Below are 25,100 nucleotides of genomic sequence, written 5' to 3' on the forward strand. Positions count from 1 at the left end.
TGTTTACTTTGAATACTCTAGTCCTGAGATATAACCAAAATTTGTTTTTCTAATTCTGTAGAGAGAATCCACCCATTTTTATTAGAAGAGCGTGTTCCAGAGCCTAAGCTTCTACTAAAAAAAAGTCACTAGATCTTGTGGTTGCAAAGATTACTATCAAAATGTGAACTTACTATAAGCAAAAAGTTTATTCAAGTACAAAGATGGCCTAGCAGAACGTGTCTGCAAGAAAGAAAACTCTGAAAACAACAGTCCAAATTTCTATTGATTTAGCCATATTCCAAAAAGTATAATCTTTGTTCAGTTTTAACTGTAAAAATATTAAAAATATATGATTATTTGGTTGTGCTTATTATCGAAAGAACACAACTAATTTTTGCATGCAGAATGCAACGGCTCCAGTCCCTGCACATTTGTGCAGATTAAATTATGGTTCCTTTTTCTCCCTTTTGCATTTTGAGCTCTTGTCCAGAGACAGCTAGACTATGTCACATAACACATACTGTATTTATTTGAAACGCTTGTTGTGCCACCAGTTTATCTCCATCTCATGCACTTGAAAATAAAATTGTTGTGAAGTTTACATCTGTTTTAGTTCCATAAAACAGTCCTAGGTCTGGATCTGACTATCTTCAGAAGTTCTGCAAGGTTAGGAATTCGAAGCTTTCAGAAGCTTGGCTTTGGCTTATAATTGTTACTCTATAATGTATCATTTGCTGTCTTCCTCTGAAGTAAATAAAAACGTCTACAAATTTAGATGGTAACATCAAAATATTCTGTGTCCTAGCCTTTGTTTAATAAGGCTTAAAATATACCCCTGTTTATACAGGGGATACAACATCCCCTGATGATGAGATACCTCTTAACTCAGTGCCCTACCCCTCACAAAAGCTCTGTAGCAGAGACTTAGGGAAAAAGATTAAAACAATGGTTGTGCAAGAGTTCAAGAGTGACTCTTCACATTCTGATGAGGTTTTGTGACTTTGTTTTCAGATGAACTATTCAGGGAACTGCTGGAGAGAGTCCAGTGTAGGGCAACGAAGATGATTAAGGGAGTGGAGCACCTCCCTTATGAAGGAAGGCTGAGGGAGCTGGGTCTCTTTAGTTTGGAGAAGAGGAGACTGAGGGGTGACCTTATTAATGTTTATAAATATATAAAGGAGGATGGAGCCAGGCTCTTCTCGGTGGCAAACAATGATAGGACAAGGGGTAATGGGATCAAGCTGGAACACAAGAGGTTCCACATAAATTTGAGAAAAAACTTCTTCTCAGTAAGGGTGACAGAGCACTGGAACAGGCTGCCCAGGGAGGTTGTGGAGTCTCCTTCTCTGGAGACATTCAAAACCCGCCTGGACATGTTCCTGTGTGACCTCACCTAGGCGTTTCTGCTCCAGCAGGGGGATTGGACTAGATGATCTTTTGAGGTCCCTTCCAATCCCAAACATACTGTGATACTGTGATGGTGGTGGTAAGACCCGTTTCTTGAGTGGAATCAGCTAAGTTTGAGCTCAGTACTTCGTATGGCCTCAATCATTTTTCTCTTATTACATTTACTTATATTGAAAGTAATCTATCATTTTACTGCCAGGCACCCAGTAAAGGGAGATCTTCTGTGACTCTGCAGTCACTTGTAATTTGATTTGTCTGAATACTTTTGTATCCTGTATTTTGTATGTATACTTCTGTAAAGCTTTAACAGATTACTATTTACATGCTAATTATTTAGAACTATTCACAGGAATCAATGTATTCATATTTGTTATGTAAATGCCTTCTTGAAAATAGTAATTTAAACTCCAGCCACTCTGACATATTTCCAAATATTGTCTTTCTGTTGCCTTGTAGTACAGCCTGCATATTTTCTCCACACACTTAAGAATCTGGCAGTGAATATTGTCATGAGTTACATAGTGGTTCATTTACAATGACAAGAATCTACTTGCGTGCAGCATGAGAATTTGGAGCTGAGATAGTTCATTATGAACTGTGAGTTACGCTTTGACTGCTTAGTTCTGGGACATGGTAATTGCAACCACTTATGACAGAGTTGAGTTAGATTTTCATTATTCAGTACTAGTGGCTGAAGCCACTATGCACAATGCAAGTTACTATTACAACAGTACAAGGTCAACACCTAAGTTTAAACTTTAACCCTCTGTATTTCTACAGCAGAGGTTACTTCCCAGATTCACCCAGTACTAATATGCTTGAGGTATGGAGAATTCAAGGTTACAATGGCTGCGTCCAAGACAAGAAATTAATAATGACAATTGTTACATAAAAGTTACTGTTTAAGTATTCTGATTATTTTATATCTTTTCTTTAGCTCCTTGCCCAGAAGTGGCCTTTTGGAGATTCTGAATTTGGACAGTTTCTTTGCAAATTCCTTCCCTTTATACAGAAGGCATCAGTGGGAATCACCGTCCTTAATCTCTGTGCCCTTAGTGTGGACAGGTACAGTATGTTCTACTCTTGACACTGTTCTTGCCCCTGCAGTTTTCCTAAAACTGGGAGCACTCAGTATGCTTACATTCTGCTTTTTGATACCCTGGCTACAACAAAGTACCACATCTGTGGCTCAAAGTATAATATGAAGCCATTGGACTAATTAACTTTACAGTTTTTTAAAGCTGTTTAAAAAATCTAGTAAAGCATTACATCAGTTTCCCTGATCAGACAAAAAGGTATTGGGATTTGACTTAATATTCAGACTTTTTTCTTTCACATTATCTCATGTTTGTTTTGTATTTGAACAGGATAATAATCTTTAGTCTTAATTTTTTCAACTCACTACCTATGGACAGTGTTTATTTTGAAAACAATAGGTAATCGAGTTTTATTGAAAAACGCATTGGAAACTTGCTTTTATAGTCTGAAAATTAATGCCTCTGCTAAAAGTGCTCAGTAAGATACATAAACTTTTTGGTAGGACAACAGCTAAGGTGCTTTTGACTTTTATTATTTTATGTTTTTTTTCTTCAAACATATACAGTAATAGCAAATGAAGACTTCACTTCTTTAAAAGCTACATATTTTTATTGGTCTTGAGTTTACTTGATCATGTTCTAGTCCAAAATATCAGAAATTCTGATACAAGAGATATTGATAAATAACATACATTATGTGTATTAGTATGGTGGTGCAAAGGTAAAAGAAACTTCAAAATTAATCTTGGTTTGGTATTGCATAAAAAGTTGGTGTACCAGGTTTGCTATGGATTCGTAACTTAGTAGTATCTGTACCTGAGACAGAGTTCCTTATTGCAGTAGTAAATCACTAACTGAAGGCAGAAACAAACCACAAAAAATAATACTGTAACACAGTGTTCTATTTCTGGATTTGAGCCTGAGAACTATAAAAAGAATTCTATTTCTCCAACAATATTTGCCCAGCATAAAATACAATCCCATGGACTGCTCTAAGGAATCCTAGATCAAGCACATATGAAACAAACAGTTTGCTAGATAAATTCTGACCAATGCAGCTTCACTAGATTTAGTCCCACTGTTACATATATTTTCATAAATTGGAGGTAACTCAGCTGAAACTACCTCTTTATATATGCGTGTATATTTATATTTACCACCAATGATTTGCTAATCCTCACAACAACCACACGTCATTTCCATTTGAGTATAAAATCTTGTATGGGAACAGACTCAGACTATTTAACTTCCTTCCCCAGTTTACATGCTTTGTCAAGGACATATTCTTTATCATCTGGTGCTACTCTAGTAATTGGTTGCAGAATATGTGTTAGATGTATGCAGCCAGATTCTGATATTGGCTAACATGAAGTGAATCTAGGTTAAATCACTGTGAAATCAGGATCTGACAGCACATTCAACAAGTTAGATTGGGCAGTGGAAGTGGTATAGACACATTAATATAAAGTTCAACATCAGTTAGTTTGCTTTTTAGTACGGAAAATTAGTGAATATGGAATTCTGTGCTGTCACAGCTGGACTATTTCTGGTTTACAGGTGAGTTATTATTTTCTTTAAAAGCTCCTGAATAATATCTCATTTATAGTCATTTTGGGTGGAAATGGAAATGCATTCTACGAGGTGCAAAAAAGATAAGAGTCAATTGGTGTAATGAATTCAGAGCTCCATAGCTTTTATAATTGTTGACTCTCTGTCCCTTTTGCAGACTACAGCCTTAATTTCGAAAAAGATGTTTGTTCTTTCCAACATGGACTGGTCTCTCTGCTGACTATATCCCATTGTGAAACTCTACTCATTACTAGTGCTTCTTGCACAAAGGGACTTGCACAGGCAGTGTATTAAGGTTTAACCGTTCATGCCCAAGGGGAACAATGTCCACTCACATGTAGAGAGGGTTTAAGAAGCTGACAGAAAACATCAAACCAGCCATTCACCCTTCACAGGAAGCTCACATTTGTTTCAGATGCCTCTCAGGCATTTTTAAACTCTAGGTCATGATGGTGATGATAGTCTGACTCTTTTTCTAAACAGTGCCTGACTGTGATTAAGAGGAAGGATATTTCCCTTCCTAAGCTTTTACTCTTGCTTATGTCTCAGGCGCAATGATTTTGATGGAGAAATGGTTTTAAGAAGAAGAGTGAAGATATGGATCTCATTTCATATGTATACACTATCTTCTTGTCTCCTCTGCATACCAAATTGCATAGAAAAGTAATCTCAGGGTAAATGCTTTCATCTAGCCCAGCTTCCAGTAAGTGTATTAGATAAGTCAAGACTTTACCACTAAAACAAAGCACAAAGAGATTTATTGTACTAAGAGCTTCGCAACCAACACACTATCTTTAAAACGAAGAACAGCTGTGATCTCTCACAAGGAAGAAGAATAGATCAATATCAGCAACAGCAGCGTCGTTTAGGAATGGTTCTGCTACTAACCTTGACAATGACTGCTTCTTATGCCCTTGATCAAGTCTCTTATCTTTTCTGTATTACTTTTCCCTCTTATAAAGGGCTGATGGGACTTGCAGAACAGAAATACATAATACTAGTGGGCCATTTGAACGACTAATTTTCTGATGCAGTCAAAAGGAATATGGATACAAAAGCACCTACTCTGTAAGACAGCAGGTATAGGGGACTGATAGTCTACAGACAAGCTACAGTCCATGATTTAATTTTTATATATTCCTTGATGGAATTTCGTAAGGCCCACAATACATTTTCTTTTAAAATTCTGATTAGATACCACTATGGTAAAATTCAGCCAAACTGTTCCAAAAACTACACAGCAAAAACCACAACCATATTGCATTAATGAGACCAATACTGGAAGGCTAACTAGAATTCTGGAATTACTCTTTACCAAATGATGAAATCATGAAGGGTGCATAGAAGAGCATCAGAAATGATTCAGTGGCCTTACAAATCTCAATTTGTTGCCTATGAAAAACAATACTAAAGAAGCCACTTGAACATATTATAATATCCAAGTACTGAAATACAGATCATGTATCAGATATCCATGAGGTCTTTAGCTTAGCTAACAAAGTTACAATAAATACCTATTGAGCAAGTCTTCAGCCAGACAAATTCCAAAAGAAATAGGGTACACATTTTTAACAATGAGGGTGATTAATTACAAGAAGAAACCACCAGGGAAAGCCAAAGGTGTCCCATTCTTAATGTTCTCAGATCAAGGCAGGATGTCCTTCTGAAAGAAATGCTTCAAGCAAATTATAACTAGATAGGACTGCAAAATATTTAAATGTATGTATGTACACTTTATGAGGTAATGATCCCATATCTTTAAATGTTGTGCATCTCTAAACACAAGTTGTTGGAGGAACTGCAGAGTCCATGAAAATCGAGTTGGAATAAACCGCTGAAAATGGGAGAAGAGGGAGGAGAAGAAAATAGAGAGCGGCTGAAGGACACAATGTACTAAAGTTGACAGCAAATGCATGAGCAGTAGAAAATTAAAAAGGGAGAGAGAGAGGAGCCACAACATTAAAAAGAGAAAATTAAATGACCTGGAAAATAACTGAATATTTTAGACAAGGTTGAAGAGAAAAGCGAAACAGAAGAAAAGTAACACAAATCACTCACACACAGATTTCAGATAGGTGAATTAAAACTAACACATGCTGCATGTACTTTATGTCTGTTCCCTGGCAGATGTCTTATGTTTCCTAAGTATGAGTGAAATAAACTCTGTAGTATTTTTGCACTCCTAATTATGAGAGGTTTGTGGCTAGACAAAGATGCTCTATATTACACAACTCACAGAACACCCACTTGAAAAATTATACAACCATGATTTTTCAGATCACTTACAGCAGTGAGTAAACAGATCAAAGTAATTTCAGATTAACATGCATTCAGCAAATTACTGAGCTTCTTATGCTTCAGCTGAAGCCATTCATGACACTCTTCAGCCAATAATTTATCTGATAGTTATCTCAATTATGAAAAAAAATATTGCTAGTAAAATACATACAGGGCCCAAATCCTTACTGCTGTGTATACTGATCTTCTCATGTGCAACACAGATGTAACTCAAATAGAATAGGTAAAAAATGCAAGAAAGGAAAGAATTGGATTCACCATATACAACCCAAGTGTTGTCACTTACATAGTTACACAGGTAACACAACACAAACCTTATATTTCGTACTTGAAAAATATGTACAGTCTATGGGTCCCTGTTTGCTGAGAACATAATTCAGTCAAGGATGAGATTATGCCATGTACCTTGTACAGCTGATGGGACTGACCATAAAATTCCCAGTCAGCAGAAAGTAAATTTTGAATTAATTGTTGTATTTACAAAGTTCACAAATATTTGAGTATTTATGAAATTAGTATTATTGAATACTTATGACTATGTATTGAGTATTTATGAAAGGTTATGTTTCTGTGAATATCCCATTTAGTCATTGAAGCCAAAATTTTATAGTTGGTAAAAAGACATATGAGAGGATCACAAACTATTTAAAATTAAATTTAATTTTAATCTGAATAAGTACGTGTTAGAAGATACGATGTCGAGAGTTACTTTCTCAGTCATCTCAATATAATTTGTTTCGATGCTCTAAGAATTCCATTCCCATAGACCTCCTCCTCATGAGTGAACCATTGCCTCCCTCCTTTCTGATATTCTTTGAAGATAAGGATGCCTTTAGAAGATATTTTCATTGGCTTATGCCTTGGAAAGGTGTTAAGAATAGAGGTGGCATGTGCACATACCTAAATGTATCTTCCAGGACTCACAGTGGCAGAAAATGAGGGCATATCTGAGAAAAAAAAGAAAACTTGCCATAGTCAGGACAGTAAAAGGACACAGCTCCTCACAGTTTGTAATCTGCTTCAGTGACTTCTTATTCTGACATTTTTTAAAGCAGATGAACAATCTTTCATAACTTTTTTTTTTCTCCTCAACTAAAGAAGACTGTTTCATCAGTGTATGCCATGATATATCCATGTAGCACTGTAATTCTAAATGGGAAGTTGCTATTATTTTTGAGAAGTAAAATAAGCAGTTTGGAAACTGTTACATCACTAATGACAGAAAGCTCTCCAGCATGCATTTCAGATTATTATAAGATTGAAAATACTATTTGTTCTTTCTATAATTTTTACATAGCACTGTTTTCGCAAAATTATAGGAAATGCTAATTAACTTGTTCACTGCAGTTATTGCTAGACAACATTTAAGTCTGCTATTGAAAATTTTATTTATGGGCTGGTTTGTAGTCTGTATTGTATGCCTATCAGTCTTCTCCAAACAATTTTTGAACCTTTTGACCAGAGTTGACAGAGAGCTTGAGGTATCAAACCTAATACATTTCTACAAGTTCCTTGAAAACTGGCAGACAAGTAGAGGAGAAAGATCCTCTCAGTTCCCTGACTGGGGGAAAGGCTGCAGCCTGGTATCAAGAATCCTCCAGTATTAGAGGGACAGAGAGGAAGTAGAAAAGGGAGAAATGCTATAAATGTATGGGCTGTATTTGAAATGTCTTCAATAGTTCTTACCTCTTACCAAGATTACAGCTATGAGATGACTACACAAAGGAAAGAAGGTTTCAATAATTCCACTTTTTACAGAGAAACTTGCTATCTAAGGGATAAAGTAGTGGGAAAATATGTTGGTTTTGGCATTTACAGACTTCTTAGCCATGCACTTCAGTTTCTTGTCAGAAAGGTGATGCAAAGGCTGAGATAGTGCCAGACAGTCCTAACGAGCACTCAGTTGTAGTATAAGGCGAATACAGAATATGCCTCACAAAATCAGTATTTTCAACATTGAATAGTTTAAATAAAACAAATGTATTTTCATCTTATGAAGAGTATTTTCACAGTATCTCATTGCACACAAGCTGACAACCTCACTTCAGATAGCACTGCTGTTAAGCTGAGGTAGCGAAGGAGATAGCTGGTTTGTATATATTAGAATGGCTCTTGTGCCTGGAATTTTTTTTCAATCTGTTATATCAGTTGACGTAGTGAAAAATATAGTCTGTCCTCACAAACCTTGCCTATTTTAATTAGAAATCATTAGTGTAGTCTACACAGCAGAATTCCATGCAATCCTGTGCCTAACAGTTGCATCCAGTTTTCTGCTGTCCACCCCTGATGTGTTCTTGCTGGGTCCTAGGTGGCTTGACAGCTGGCAGAGCCCCTGGAACAGGCAGGAAAAACAAGCAATACAAATCTAAGATCTCTAGGATTTTACTTAATATACAAAATTGTACCAAGATCTTTGAGGGAGAAACTGAAGGTTGGGAACTAATGTCTGTCTCTTTCAGGTATAGGGCAGTTGCCTCCTGGAGCCGTGTTCAGGGAATTGGAATCCCTATGATCACTGCTATTGAAATTTTCTCCATTTGGCTTCTGTCCTTTATACTGGCTATTCCAGAAGCCATTGGTTTTGCTGTGGTACCTTTCAGATACAAGGATGAAGGTTACGTTACCTGCATGCTCAATCCTACAAACAAATTTATGTTGGTAAGTAACAGCCTTTATTTTCTTTTTGGAATCCACAGTATATAGGTTAGACAATTAAGATACTGGATTGTAATATGCTTTATTCATCCATTAAAGTGCTAAATGTATCCAATGAATACTGGAGCAAAGAGGACTCTTCATTTACAGTTTCCTGTCTCTGCTTTCATTCAGAGATACTTTACAACATTTTCATTTCTTCACTACTTATTCTTAATACAGAAATTTGCAATTCAGGCCTGCTTAAAGTACCATCAAGAGATTTATCAGTGTAGCCAGAGCCTTGGAAGGTATTGTGTTTCTAGGTATAACACCCTGGAGATTGTAACTGTCAAAACCCATGTTTTACCAGGATGAGTTATCATTTTGTATGCAGTTGCCAGCTCTTTTGGCTGATAAAGAAAAGGGTGGGGCCGTGCTCTAACATAACTTTTCCTTTGCTATATGCACTTACAAAGTCAGAGAATAATCCCTTCATTTATAAGAAATTATGACTATAAATCTGTCAGACTCATATCTCCAATCTAGGTAGCTTGGGCATTGCTAGCTGTCATCTAGATACAGCAACTCAAGAGCAAGAGAAGTGCCTGAGCCACACCAGGCTTCTTTGGCACAAAGTTCTCATATTCTGTGCCACTGCAGCTTAACAGTTGCTAATACCCACTTTAGCTTGTTCAAATCAAGTCAGGCAAGTAGTCACTGCGGAGTTAATACATCTTTACTGCATAGGGGAATAATGGTTTTCTGCCTGGCCTTACACTAAGAAAAGGATAAGTGGTGTCTTAATTTTCTCTTTGTGAACACAAAGAAGGGCCAGCCACCATTCACCCAACAATATAAGAAGAGTAATGTTCTCTTTTGTTTCTGAGCAGGCAGATAGTGCAAGGTCTTAAGTCTTGAGGGGAACTTCACATTTTTTCTGAACTAGAATTTTTCATGAGAGAGTATAAGTTTCTCTTTTTTTGAATGTCTGGCACCTCTCCTTTTATTGAATCAGAACATGGGTTGGGCTAGAATTGGGAAGGGTGAAATGGAGCTAAGAAATTTAGAAAATAAAAAGGGTGGATGACTAGTGTTTTTCAGAGGAACATGTCCAACTTTAGTAGGGTTACACAGACTGCAGGGATGGGAGAAAGAGCAAAATACAATAGCAAGAGAAAACAAAAGCGATTTCCTAATGGAAATAATTAACGCAGATGAAAACAGTGGCATTGCCCAGGACTTATTATATCTTTGTTTCTAAACTCTACAAACTATATGACTGTAGATACTGTAGTTATAAGAATATGATTTATGAAATGCACACTGCAGCACATTTTCCTTTTGTAATGGCTGTTTTTCTACACAAATGTGCCTGGACAATCTCCAGTTCCTCCCACCCTAAGAAAAATACTAGCTTTCCCTTTTCTCAAAAACACTACAGGTATTCCATAGGCATGCTAACTTTATTGTTCTGTTCTTAATATGGTAAGTAGAATAGCTTTTTTTGTTTTATTATCAGGCATTCTTATATTTTACTTGCTCAGCATAACTCAGAAGCTCTAAATCTCCCCATACCAGTTCAGTTTTCAAGGAAACAAACCAGCTTTTACATCCAAGCTGAGAGTAAGTGTTGGCTGTGTCAGTCAAAATGGAGAGTGTTGTGTTTCAGTGCATTGCAAGCAAGTACAAATATGAGATTAAAAGGGAAATACCATTTTAACCTTAACTATATAATTTACTACCACAAAAACCACAATAAACAATTATTAAAATTTGGCAAGGATTTGTGATTAACTTTTGGTTTTAATAGGAGTTTTATTCATGTTTAAAGCTATCCTTGAAAGACTTAAAATACTCATGCTAGATGATGATTCCCAAGAGACTGAGTGAACTAGGAAACTTGTTCAAAATGCACATTTACTGTAGAAAAACAGTTCCATATGGGCTTTCAAGACAAACAAAAGAATGTCTACTTCTCTTAAATCAACCCAATTTTGTGCTTTGATGTAAGCTTTGTGAAACTCAGATTCCACAATTAATCATTTACAGACATTTTCATGTAGGTTTTATAACTTCACAAAGCCAGGTCCTCATACAAAATTGATGCATTGGTCAGGGTTGTGAGACGGAACTGTGTGTTTGTGTGTTCTTGACTGACAGACAACGTTAATGAAAGCTGGTAGACTGATATGACAGAAAGTTTTGCTTGCAAACATAGCATGGATTCATACAGTACACATTTTGCTGTGCTGCACAACAAATATGATTTTAGCATTATTTGGAGGAATTTACCACAAAAAATGTAACTGTCTCCATGTATTTGTAATCCTTTTCTCTGTAGAATGAGTGGTAATTAGATTTCTTCTCAGAACAAACTCTTAAAATACGAAGCACATTGTTTTCTGTTTTGTTTTGTTTTTTTTCTGGCAGCAGTTCAGTTCCCACTGGGGAAAATTCAGCCCCCAAGGAGGCTGCAATTATGCGGCAGCCTGTAGCCCCTCCTCACGCAGGACTCAGGCTATGAGGAGGAGGAAACAAGCTAACCAACAGAATTCAAAATGTCCTGTGGGGTGGGGTTGTGGCCTAGATACCAACAGCATATGGTAAATTAGCAAACTGTAAGCAGCTGTGTTGGGGCAGAGTAAGAAAAATGAAAGGAATTCCCTTTTCCATAGTAAATCAACTTTCTAGTGTAACTAAAGCAGATTTAAAAAGAAGATTATTAAATACTACTCTATTAATTGCATTCATTTTTTCATATTTCAAAGTTTAGTACTGTTCAGTTTTAAATGTAAACAAGATCTCAAAGTTTGACTTTTTGAAGCAGGACTGTTATAATCCTCCGTTATTAGCATTTTGACATTTGGTGTGGGAACTGTGATGTTACAAGAGCACATCTGCCAGGAATAAACAAGCTAGGGGACAGATTATGAGAAAGAAGGTCCCCTTTTACACATATCCATCTCAGTGACTAATAACACAGAGACAGGAATTTCAGTGTGAAATTCTGTCTGAGCATAGAAGTTAAAAAACAAGATACAATAATTTCTCAAGTCTGAAAATGTAATTGTCTACAGAAACAATTAATTTTGAAAGTTTTGTCAAATGTAGTATTTCCCATAATACATAAGTGTATTAACTTAAACCATGTCTTAAATCACACCTAACATTTAAAATTACACAGCAAAGTACTGCTTCTCTATCAAGTCCCTCAGTGTCCCGTCACAAAAGGCAAAAGTAACTGTGGCACTAGAAGCCAACTGGCCAAAGCTTTGCATGTATCAGCCAAACACTTAGGAAGTGGCTCCTATCTGCCATAAGCAAATCAACTACTAGTCTTTTCACTGATAACAAAAGGTGATTAAACTTACAAGACATTCTGAATTTTCCTTTTTTGGAATCAGGACAGAAGCCATAGAGGGAAATGGCATTTCCTGAGACACGCTTTTAGTAAAATTTGTTATCACAAACTGACCCTTGTCTATGTTCTGGCATGCCCCTTTCATGAAACTGGATACCAGTTTCATGAATGAGTGTAAACGTTCAGAAAGCACAATCAAAAGAAATTCATTCCAAACCAAGACAGATTGCAACAAAGGTACAAGCAGGCTGTCCGTAAAGTAAAATGCTTACATCACCACAATCCCCATTTTGATGTTGGACCAAAACAGATCAGTGGTAAGAAAGTTTACATAATTTGTGCTGTTTACCAACAGATAGATACCAGTGTAACAACTGTCAAGCCCTTCTAAGACCTTTCTGTGGTACTTCCCATTGAATCATTACAAAACATCTTCTCTTTTCCTTATCTACAGTTTTACAAAGATGCGAAGGATTGGTGGCTGTTTGGTTTCTATTTCTGCATGCCACTGGCATGTACTGCCATCTTTTATACGCTAATGACCTGTGAAATGTTAAACAGAAGAAACAGCAACTTGAGAATTGCTCTCAGTGAACACCTTAAGCAGGTAAATATTAGGAACACCAATGTTTGAAAATACTATTCTTCTCTCTTTGGGTTAGCTTAGAAATGTTCCAAAGTGTTCTTGTATCCAGTAAATTACAGAAATCTATGTAGGTTACTTATGAAGTTAAGGTATTCATTTGAACCCAGAATATAAGACTAAAGGAGATACTGACGACAGCACACTGAGGAAATGAGCCAGTTTCTTTATTTTGTTAAGTATGTACGACAGTTGTGCTCTCCTGCTCTTTAACCTCAGATCACAACAGGCTAAATGCTTTGAAATTTAGTTACAAAGATTTGCCAAAAAAAAATTTATTTTTATTCACAAAGAAATGACTCCATGGGTCCCCCCTACTTTTGGCACACTTTGATATGCAATTTAGTTTCATATAAAAAGCAATTGTAGAACAACCTGGTTTAGAATAGAGTGGTTTCTTTTTTTCAGGGTTATTGCACTTTTGCATTACCACTACTGTAGCTGCTTTGAAAGGAGCAACAAGAGACTAGTACAAACAAATGATCATAGAATAAAGTCACTCACAGAATTGTCAGATCTCACTTAGCTGTTTTTGCAGCACTGCCTGATGTTTAATTCCTAACTGAAATTTCAAAAACAATCAGTAGCTTTTCCCCTGCGCTAACGTCAGCCCCTCAAATTCCACTCTTTCAAATTCCACTCTTTCAAATTCCACATTCACAGATGTGAATCCCTAAAGCAGTCCCCTCTGCATTGGAGTGAGTTGTCTCCAAGGTTCCTCCTTTGCTGGTTCATTCCAGATCAGGGCAAACCAGAAGATCCTCCCCTTGTGCAGATCCTCCACTTTTCCCCCCCGCTCATCAGGGCCCCGCTCATCAGGGCCCCGGGGCTGGCAACACGGTCTGTCCTAGGGCTACACACAATCTACTCCACCCATTAGGACTAGAATGGTATGTACCAAGGAATCCACCCGCCAGCTTTCCCGTCATGATGTGTAGTGCCCAGAAAACTATTTGGACTGGTTGCTGGATGATTAATTTATTCCACTATTTACAAATGCTTGTCTTTTTAACTGTCACTTTTTGCCCTTCTTTCTTCCCTTCTTTCCCTACAGCCTTGTACACATCAATGTCTAGTTATGATATTTTTTTGTATTTTGATAAATACTGCTATTTTAAGAAAGAAAAAAAAATAATAGTAGAATTCAAAGCCTCACAACACTTACTGTAATCATACATTTGTCTTCAAGTTTTTTAATGTTGATATTATTACATTATAGTGGCAGTTCCAGAAGCGGTATTCTCACCCCTGCATATGCTTCTCTCTATCAAATCCATGACTACCAGACACCATTGGTATGCATTGTCAGCAAAACCCTAAACTATCTGTAAATCGCTGGAGCCATATAAAATATCTATTAAATTTAAATTATTTCCTAAGTATTATGAGACTAAGCTGTAATATAGACATTTCTAAAATTTTCTTTGTAGAGAAACTATTTACTTAAGAACATTACAATCACATAGCAAGGATCACATAGAAAAAGTAATATACTGTGCAGTATCCCCTTAAGTAATATGATGGATACTAAATATAAAATCAGAGAGAATGTGACATCCAGATTAGGTACATGGTTGAATGGAACTTTTATTGCCAATTGATTTAGGTGCCTTGGGCTTAAAAATTGTCCCACATCAAGGATTAGGTACACATGGGTTATCAAGCAGGTGTGATCTCAGTTTCTCTCATACATGAAAAAGGTTTCTTGCAGAGTAGCTATGTTTTTGAAGGAACAGATTTATCTGAGGGACTGAGAGAAAACTAATCCAGTGTAGAGGAATAAGAAGGACTGGGAAATCAGTCAGGTTCGGGAAAGCCCAGCAGTGGATTTTCCTTGGCTAACATCTACAGTGTCCTGGCAATGACTTGTGTGCTCCAGCTGCTCCACTGTCAGTGATGAGCAGGTTCTGTTGAGAATAGTCAGAATCAAGAACATGACAAGCCCCATAAAAGTTAGTTCAGGGACACCAGGCAGTCTGGAAGCTACACTTCGGGAATCCTTGCACACTTTATCTAGATTACTTACTTTGCTCTCAACATCACTATACTACAATCACTTACCAATATGAATCAGGCACTCAGTCATAGTTCTCTTTACTCCTTTTTCTAGCGTCGAGAAGTTGCAAAGACAGTTTTCTGTTTAGTAGTGATTTTTGCTCTTTGCTGGTTCCCTCTCCATTTGAGCCGAATTTTGAAGAAAATGGTATACAATGAAAGAGACCCCGGCAGATGTGAACTGCTCAGGTACTTAATTTTCTATGTCAATCAATTGTTTATACTGAAAAAATATAATACTACACACTTGGAGTTTCTGTTAGAAATGTCATTGTGCATGCAACTTTGGTGTTAGAAGAGTAAATACTTTATTTTATGACTACATCCATTTTCAGGGGTTTCAGTTTTAATGGGGTAGCCTAATTTCAATAAATGTTAACTATCACCATTGCAATCGCTTTCCTCTGGCTTTTTTTAACTTCTGTGAGCCAGGCTATTATAGACCTGGCATGGTACACGATTAGACTGAGGGAGTTATTAGGTAAGAGAGAATTAGTTTCTGGGATAGAAAGGATTGTAACTACAAAGAGCATGGATGCTTCTACAGTATTTGAACAGTTTAAATGTTTCACTTTCTCTTTTGTTGGCTAGTTTCTTGCTGCCATTGGATTACATCAGCATCAACCTGGCAACCATGAACTCTTGTATAAACCCAATAGCTCTGTATTTTGTGAGCAAGAAATTTAAAAACTGTTTTCAGGTAAGATCTTCTTGATAGGATTTTATGCCCAGTTGATGAACTGTATAAAACTACTTAATTATTATTCATTTTCCGCATCTGGGAGAAGAGGCATGCAAAGGAATGAGAGATTTTAAATTGTCTAGTTTACCAACTAGCAGCTCTCATCGCACATATACCAAATGGAAAGTGGAACTATTCACTTTATCTGAAATGCTAAACCAGTAAATAAGTTTGACATAGTCCTCATATGTAAACATTTAATCTAGATAGACACGCTCTTGTAAGAACTATCTGTATGTGACATGTACACGAAATAAAATTTGACTGATGACGTATTTCCCACTCTAGATGAAGACAAGGAACACAAACATAGGACCCCAAGCTGCCTGCAGTAAAATAATCCCCTTAACATCTAAAATTTTCAGGCTTGAATACCAAAGCAGGCACCTGAGTTGACTTTTGCAATTAAACACACATTATGGCCTTTACCTGCATTTTTCTAGTTCCTACAGATAAAAACATATTTTAAGGCTGAAATAATTGCCTTGTGACACTGTGCCTGTACAAGTACCCATTCACCTAATAAAGCAATACAGGAAGAGAGAAAATGAGAGCATAAACTGGTAAAGAACGTAGTGAAGTGGAAGACTGACTCCTTTCTATCTGCAAAGAAAAATTATGACAGGACTGAACCACTAAATTTTAAGTCTCCAAATAGGCAACTCAAGCTACTGAAAAAGTATAAGAAATTATTAAAATAGAGAATATCTGTTTGTAGCCTGCTCATACGTACAAACTATTTTAAGGGAGTATTTCCACATCATAAATAAGAAGGCAACTTTCCTTTTCACAGTCCCCTACTTCATTTGGGAACTGTGGAGAGGATACTATGCCTGAACTTGTCCTCAAGTGAAAGGGAGAAGTAGCAGTGGGCACTACCAGGCTGCTCCTCGTATCATTAGTTAATTCTTTCCATTTGTTCTTCCAAATAAAATTACCATCCACTAACTCTAATTAAAGAATTTTCAGCAATTATTTAATCCTTCCAAGTTTCTCATTATAGCTTACCCTTTCCTTTCTACTACCAAGGTCATGAATTCAGGCAATCTTTCCATTTCATATTTGAGATTCTCAACCTACCTCTGTTGCTGTTTTACATACCCACTCATAGATAGATAGTACCTATATCTTAAGTCTGGCTTTACCTCGCTGCAACAAACTTCTCCTTGAGTTCAGAGATACCATCTACATAGAATTAGGCACTAGTTTTCCTGAAGGGAGGGGAGGATAGCTGAAGAATATTTTCTGCTCCTTTCAGAAGAGACAACTGAACATACCAGCCTGTGAAGAACCTAGGAGTACCATCCTGAATTATCTTCTATTTTTAACTGTGAAAAATGATACACCTCAATATATTTACTGTCTCTTTTCCTAAACAAGTTTGTCTTCTTTTAAGATGTGAGATGAGACCTAAGTCATGGGCCGGAGAATTTTCTTTTCTCTTACATGCTAAGGAGCATGCTGATCCCTAAGTTTGAAGTACAGTGAGAAAGAGGGAAAAACAACCCAGCTCTTACAATATGCGTTAAGTTCTGTGTTAGTTCTCAATCTATTTACCTTAGTCAGACAAATTTCCCTTTTGATACAGTGGAAGTTTTTCTTAAATAAGAGGCACAGGCCAGGCCTAATTTGCTGCATTTGTGATGTTTAGTCACAAGAATTGTTTGTATTCTAGGACAAAAAACTTGCCTGGGTGCAGCTATCAGAATTGTCTGTTTATTTCTGAATAAAAGATATAGGATGCAATCTGCATAGAATTGATACATTTGTGTTAACTTTTTTTTTTTTTTTTTTAAATTTCCAGTCATGTCTTTGCTGTTGCTGTTCCCAGTCTAAAAGTCTAGTGACTTCAGTGCCCATGAACGGAACAAGCATTCAGTGGAAAAATCAAGAACTAAACAATCACAATACAGATCGAAGCAGCCATAAAGACAGCATGAACTGAAAATAAGGACTCTGATACCACTTCAGAATCAAACAGGAAAAAAAAAGGTCTCAAAAAAGCTATTTCAACAGGAAGCCCAGTGACTGTTCCATAATCAATTCAGCCATGTGCAGCCTTGTACCTAATTGTAGAGGTGACTGAGTAGATTGACTGACTATAACTGTGGAGTTCTGTGAACTGATATCCACTGGATGGTAACTCAGTCTCTGCAAATTATATTGATGTGATTATGACACAAAAAACTGACTTGGGCTACACAGGTGGTTTGCTCTTCTGAACCAAGCAGGAGCTGTCTAGTGTCTGTGACTGATACAAAACAATCTTTTTACCTGATTGTAGCCTAGAATTAATCACTCCTGAATTTTTCAGGAGATTTCAAAATTGAATCTGTCTGTGACTGTATTTTCTTTCTGGCCATTTGTCTTTTTTTTGTGGTGGATATATTCCATGCACCAGTATGTTTTGCATGTTGTTGTTGTTTTTCAGGTTTATGTTGGAAAACGTTTACATCCACACCAGTATTTTATTTACTTATGTTACAAAGGATCAGGACATTAGCTGGGCAGTTCACATTTGCAGCACTTCAGTATTCAAAAACAGGAAAAGACTATTTAAAGTAGCATCAACATTTGGCACTTAAGCACAGATTAATACCAAAAAAGAGGTATTAATAATACAGTACTATACTGTGTTATGTATTCTAATGCTCTGCACAAAATAAACAGAATAAACATAATGTATATCAGCAAAAATAATGAAAGATGCCCACAGAGGGGCACCTTACAATATGTTTTTAATTAACGTATCATGGAAATTCTTGAAAAATATGAACCTATTAATCTATTTAGACTATAGCTGCATTAAATCTAAGTTGAAATGAGAGTCAGTGGAACACGGTGTAACATTATTAAAGCTGTCCAAAGAGTTCTGAGAATGTGGTTATTATTGTAGCAACTATGCACAACACTACTTACACATTGTGAATATGAGGTTATAGGCACAGTGAATGCAGAACTATGGAAGTCCATAACAGTTGGATGTACACAAGGATATTTTGTGCCTTACGCTTACAGAGCTTTTTGTCTTACTCTCACAACGTTCAAAGATTTTGATGGGGTTTGATAGTTTATTAGAATTATTAGCCATACAAATGCTATTAATAATATATAGAAAATGTTGCTTGCATACATGTAAACTGATGATTTACTTATTATTCCCATCCATTATGGTTACAAAGCAAGAGATTCCTTGTTTGGCTATAAAAAAAATTTAATAGCTAGCCTTTCATTAAATCATGGAATTAAATAGTGTGGTGTCATATATAATACATCTTATGCACAAATCTGCTAGGACCTTTATAGCATCTGTTGTGCCAAGCTGAGAAGCAGTAAGTAAAATTCCACAAATTTTTAAATATCTGTTACATTTCAAGTGAAAGATATAATCCTGCATATTTTTATTTACAAGGTCAAAATACTAGTGGCTACAGTGACTTCTGCTGCACAAGTTTCCTAAATGTTTACATTCACACAAATTTCTAAAGTATATTAAAAAAAAAAAAGTTATTTAAAATGGTTTATGTACTTTCGTGCGTGCTTTTGTCTCTGTGACATGTATGTATGTACAAATACAGACAAATTTATGTTCATATGTTATAAACCTAGATATAGTCTTCTGACTCAGACGTGCTCTGTAGTAGTGCCTAAGAGCACGGTATTGAATGAAACTTGGCTGAATTTTATTCAAAACATTTCATCCTCAAGCTGTATCAAAATAATAGCAAATGAGTAACAATGCTTTCCTTTGAGAATGTTGAATTACTGGGTCTCTTTATATGCTGACACTTGCACTGCTCCTTTGACAGAGTGTCTTGAGCAGATGATAAAGGTAAACAGAAAACAGACACAAGGAATGGATTTAAGTTGTAAATCGCCACTTCTTTATTTCAAGGCAGGAAAAGCCTTGTTCATATTCCCCTCTTCTGTTATTTATCTGATGGTTAGATTGACCAAAAAAATCATAGTATACCAGCAAACCAATAATCTGATTGTTCAGAGACAATCTTTTTGACCTGTTTACATAAGACTGTGAACAGTAGACACAATCAAGGACAGAAACTTCAGGACCCTTTATTTTTTACAAAAAAAGGCATCTACCTGCAAAAGATTCAGACTCTCAAGCTGACCATTTTTAGGCTTTACCAGCACTGATGCCAAACACAAGTCATGAAAAGCTAGAAGTTTTCCTTCCAGAATTAACAGTGCAAAAATCCATTGCTTTCAAACCAATAGCTGGCTCTACTATGTGGCAAAGACATATGCATGTGCACACACAAAACATACTCTAAGTCAGTTCAGCGTAGGTGGAAAAACCATGTTCCCACTCCTCAAAGAGCTGACAGATCTTAGTGGCAGCATCATAAAATACGAAACTTTTTTAACTAAAGAAAGAGGGTAAGATATCTAACAGATGTCAGAGGTGTTTTTTAGAATGCTTTAGAACGATTTTTGGAAGCTTACTTAGGGATCAAAGCCTGCAAAAACTAACTGGTGATCCTCAAAACATCTCCTCCAGCCAATGGAAGGACAAGACTGAGCCTAAATAACAGTGACAAGTGAGGTCTTGGAGGTCTTAAGACTCTGTTTTGCCATGCTGTTTGCTGTTTGTCTGCTGTTTGCATTCTCTGCAGATGAATCAAGCCTAGCTTTTTTCTGCAGTTGACAGGATCTGTATTCCGCAAGTTTCAGATTAATTTCTCACACTCTTAATAATATCTATTCATCATAATAAAAATCCATTTAACTATCACAATCATCTTTCTGTTGACTTCACAATTCCCAACTATTTTCAGTCTAGTCAGTGTAAAATTTCATTGACCATTTTCCTTTATATACAGTCTCACATCTCAACTTCAAACACTTCACAGACTTTAATTTTAGAATCCAGTTTTTCTCCTTGTTTTCAATATGAATTTATTTCAAGCTACCTTGCTAAACATTTCCTCTTTACTATATGTTATACTTATTTGCTTCAAAGATACAGCATACATAGGTTTTCACTTTTACATATGTTTCTGTTTATTTATTTAAACATGAAGCTGTGCTTCAGACTTGACCTTAGCCCCCTACCCAATTTCAATAAATTTTACAGAACAGAGTTATCATCATAATGATGTTTCAGAGAATTTCACAGAAACTGCAGGGTGGGTAGAAGAACAAGGTCCTGCTTATACTCTACACAGAAAATTGCTGAAATTGAGTTTATATGTACTCAACAAATTCGCACAATAGAGAGATGTTATAAACATTACAGCTACAGCAAAAGCTTTGATCAAAGCTTGCAACTTGTAAGACATCTGAGAATCAAACCACAACACACAAATTCTTGGAGAACAGTACTCGTAAGTTCTATTTCTTGTGAAATTACTTGCTTTTTTGCTGTTTCTTTCTCATCATTTACATATTTACTGCAATCTTGTTACTAAATCATTTGGTTCTCTGAAGCCTTATGGGTTCAGTTTATGAGAAGACATGGTACACATTCAAATTCTGCTGCATTTTTATGAACAGATTTCTGCTCAAATGTCCCTGAGGCAAAGCATGCATTTTCATTAGAAGAAACACACTCAGACTGCATGCTAACATTGCCTTGCAAAATTTTTTCCAGACAATCAGTTGTGCAAAGCTTGGCTCTGCAAAGTATCCCTAATTTACAATCCCAACTCTTTCAAAGACAGAGTAAGGAAAGACACAGAAAAAGTTTACACAACAGAAATAATTCCCAAGTTGCATAGGAAAAAAAACCAAAACCAAAACCAAACAAACAAAACCAAACTAACAAACCCAGGCATGTTTAAAATGTGGCTCTAAAAGAAACAGTTTATCATTAGTGCAAGTGTGGGAAAGGAAGATAAGAACTAAATAAAAAAAGTAGGTCATCTCCAGTTTCTATAAAGGAAGATGAAATTAATTGACTTCTGGTATGTCCTCTAGAACCAGCTTTTTCCCTGTATAGATACCACTGCTTCTCAAATGAACTGTTGCTTGAGTCACAGTTTTGCAGTCTCATCAGTGTTAAAACTGATAAGAAAAAATTAATTTATTCCATTCTTCAACAAGACTCTGCCCACATTTCTCAGAGTAACTGAGTATCTCCAAACTGCTCTGAAATCAATGATTTGGAAATACTGGGTGCAACTCAGAATAAGGCCTTTACTTTAATCGCATGCTTTCTTACTCCTTGGGAGTAAAAAGACTGAGCATTTCTAAGTCATACAAGGGAACATGCATTCTGCTATCTATTTTAAACATATGGGAAGATTAGAAATCCATCATTATTAGAAACTACTGTGCTATCCTGTAGTCACACTTCATATTCATCGAAATCTCTGTCTAAAGTTTTTATGTTGTTTTTCCCTCCAAAACTGTTGTACAGTGGCCTCCTTAGTATTGCCTCTGGATAAAGTATACATTTGTATTAGCCTTCTTTCAACTATCTACACAGTAAAGCATCCATCTCCAGATACACGGCATGTTCCAATACAGAAGCACATTTAAACCACACTACCAGAGAAGTCACACATTTTTAGGATCAGTTTTTAAAGAGAACATTAACATAGTACTCTTGGGACAAATGAATACTGTGGTTCAGTACTACTATTTGAAAATGTATTGCTTTTTTTACAGAAAATAATGAAACTATATCACTTTTGCTAATTCAACCAGAACTCAAATAATAATTAAAAGAGTAGATGTTTCCATGAATAATGAGATTGTCCACAGTTACATGAGCTGGAATAAAATAATAGAAGGGCTATAAATCTTTATGCTCCAGTATACAAACCAGCTCTAAATTCTGGGGATTAGGAAGATGTAACTACCCAGTGCAAGATGCTTTGATTTCTTGCATTGTTTCTCTAAAGTATTAGCTCTAGAGACATCTCAACCTCAGAGATAATTGTGAAGAAAGGGAGATGCCTTACTGAATGTTAACATTGCCTTCTTGCACTGCAAAAAAGTCTTCGGCTAATATTTTTCTCTTTTTTTTGGTAATATACAGTATCTTCCACGTTTCCTTTATCACAACTGCACTGCAACAATTCCAATGCCCAGTACCTCTCCAAAATCAAACTATAAGACATTGAATTATTTCCTTTTTATGATCATCTGTATATGTGAGAATACGCTTGCATTCTTGTTCCTCCATATAAAGTGCAATAATACGAAAAAAAGCCGATCTTCTCTTCCATTTACTTAAAAAAGTGTGGGCCATTTAGAGAGAAAGCAGAAAAAGAATACTGTGTAAATTAACAATGGGTACTTCCATACCACATATGATTATACACGATCGTAACCAAAGATGTGAATAGTCCATTGGGCAATCAAGGGCCAAAATGTTTTAACATAAAGTGCTTGCTGAGAAACAGAAAAGAACGAATGTATTCATAACAACAAAACTTTGTTTCAATATTCAATATTCTAGAAAAGAGACTAGCACAGTAGTAAATTTGAAAATTGGTTAAATTAACTTGATGACAAATATTAGAATTTTGCTTGGATGCCCACATTTGGTGAAGCTTATGTTTGAAATACCACTGGGATAAATGAATGAGGTTAATCTACAAAGCAAATTATTGACTACAACTTTAGTATTAAAAAGTGGCTAAAGAAAGATCAAACTCACTTCTAAGATTTCCAGATTTTTCAGACTAGAAGCGGTCTTACACATGTATTTTATCCCAGTTCTCTGTTTTGTAACCAATTCATATTTCCAAATAAGGACTTCTATACACTTTACCAGTTTTGTTTTATTTTTTAATAATCTGCTTCGAAAGTATGAAATGGTATTAAGACTTAGCCAGCCAAATTTTACTTACCCAAAATTATAATTTGCTCACATAAGAACTGAATTCATCTAGACTGATTGAAATCATAATAAAAAAGGTATTATTTTATTTTCCAGCTGAAAGTATAGCCTCAATCAAAGTTAAAACCAGTCATTAAAGTAATTTCAAGTTCCAAGGAGTAATGAGATAAAATGCTGAACCTACTGAAGTCAATGATAAAGATGCCACTGACTTCAGTAGGACTGGGATTTTGGTCAGAATGTATACTGGAGCCCCATCAGTAGCATAACTATGGCAATGTGAATAAGCCCATTACAGCTAAGCAGGACAGAAGACATACAAGATTCTGTGGAGCCTGTAATAATTGCAAAATTATCATATCATATGCTCACGTGGGAAAAGAAGCCTTGAGACACATTTCTTCCCATAAGATCAGCTCAATAAAATAAGTCAGAGGAAAGAGGGTTCTTCTCTCACACTGGTCAACCAACAGATGGGTGGCCAGAACAGGAGAACAGGAAGACTGTCTATTTGCAGGGAACAATCCTCACTGTAGAATATTGACATGGAATATTGATATTGACAGGGTGCTGGGCTATCTTGTCTAGAGCATGCTTTTGCCATGAAAGGTTGGACCAAACGATCCTGGAGGTCTCTTCCAACATGGTATTCTATGATTCTGTGACATTCCTGATCCTGTCCTTATTCCAAGATGTAACTCCTACTTATACAAGTTATCACACAGATATCAATAGAGTGATCTATGCCTCTGCACTTATTGAGGGTGTCCTCTTTACTGTTCAGGCAGATATTGGAAATGTACAGTTGGCTGGAATACCTTATGTATCCCTCACACACCTACTGCAATTATGCAGATCAATTTTACTGAAACAATTCTGGTCTACACTGAAATCAATGTGGACATATTATAGTGTGAGTACATATCTCTCAGAAATATAGCAATCCTATGTCAGAGGAATCACAGAATCAATATTTATTACTGCAGGGGATGTAGTATACGCTGTATTCCTGAATAAGTTAATACATACAACAGAAAAGTGTCTCTGTGGGGGTTTACCCTGCTGAGTCAAACTGAAAACCTTTACAATTCTCCTGATATACAAACCTCTGGGATGTGCCTCCTTTCAGAAAATTTAATCTTCTGTAGCTGATTACATATTTAGCTGTTCTAAGGATGTATTTTATAGGCTTTGAGAAAACAGAGTTTGCACTAACTAAACACTGCGTGAGAACTGTCATGTACAGTCATTCCCACTTTGCAGTTTTTCCCACAGGTATGTGATTTCGTAAACGTTGTTCTGTATGCAAATAAAATCATCGAGTAAAATAATATGAAAAATGTATTACATGAAAAATAATTAGAAGTCACAAGAAAATAAGCTCTCTATAACTAAGCCAAGCTGACATACTTTTTATCAAACTCTACCTGGTAATCGTAGATTACTTTCTAGTTAATCTGCTGGTAAATTTCAATAATCTTTCCCTTGAGTGAAAATGAGAATGCCACACAATATTTAATGTAGCGGATAATTGGTTAACTTTTTCCCTGTCAAGTCTC

General features: G+C 36.2%; 1 protein-coding gene across 3 annotated transcripts in view; it reads left to right on the forward strand.

Moving 5' to 3' along the window:
• Window positions 1-18,602, forward strand: part of EDNRA (endothelin receptor type A) — a 32,954-nt gene extending 14,352 nt beyond the window's left edge. For 2 of the 3 annotated variants that reach the window (XM_082051770.1, XM_082051771.1), the window contains exons 3-8: window positions 2,327-2,454; window positions 8,753-8,951; window positions 12,746-12,898; window positions 15,045-15,178; window positions 15,581-15,689; window positions 17,536-18,602. In XM_082051770.1, the coding sequence (XP_081907896.1) occupies window positions 2,327-2,454; window positions 8,753-8,951; window positions 12,746-12,898; window positions 15,045-15,178; window positions 15,581-15,689; window positions 17,536-17,676 (864 nt within the window). In that variant the 3' untranslated portion in view covers window positions 17,677-18,602. The remainder of the gene's footprint in view (window positions 1-2,326; window positions 2,455-8,752; window positions 8,952-12,745; window positions 12,899-15,044; window positions 15,179-15,580; window positions 15,690-17,535) is intronic. The other variant, XM_082051772.1, reaches the window with a different exon arrangement.
• The last annotated feature ends 6,498 nt before the right edge of the window (window positions 18,603-25,100 follow it).

The sequence above is a fragment of the Streptopelia decaocto genome, assembly GCF_964273445.1.
Source record: "Streptopelia decaocto genome assembly, chromosome: 4".
NCBI classification, from domain to species: Eukaryota; Metazoa; Chordata; class Aves; order Columbiformes; family Columbidae; genus Streptopelia; species Streptopelia decaocto.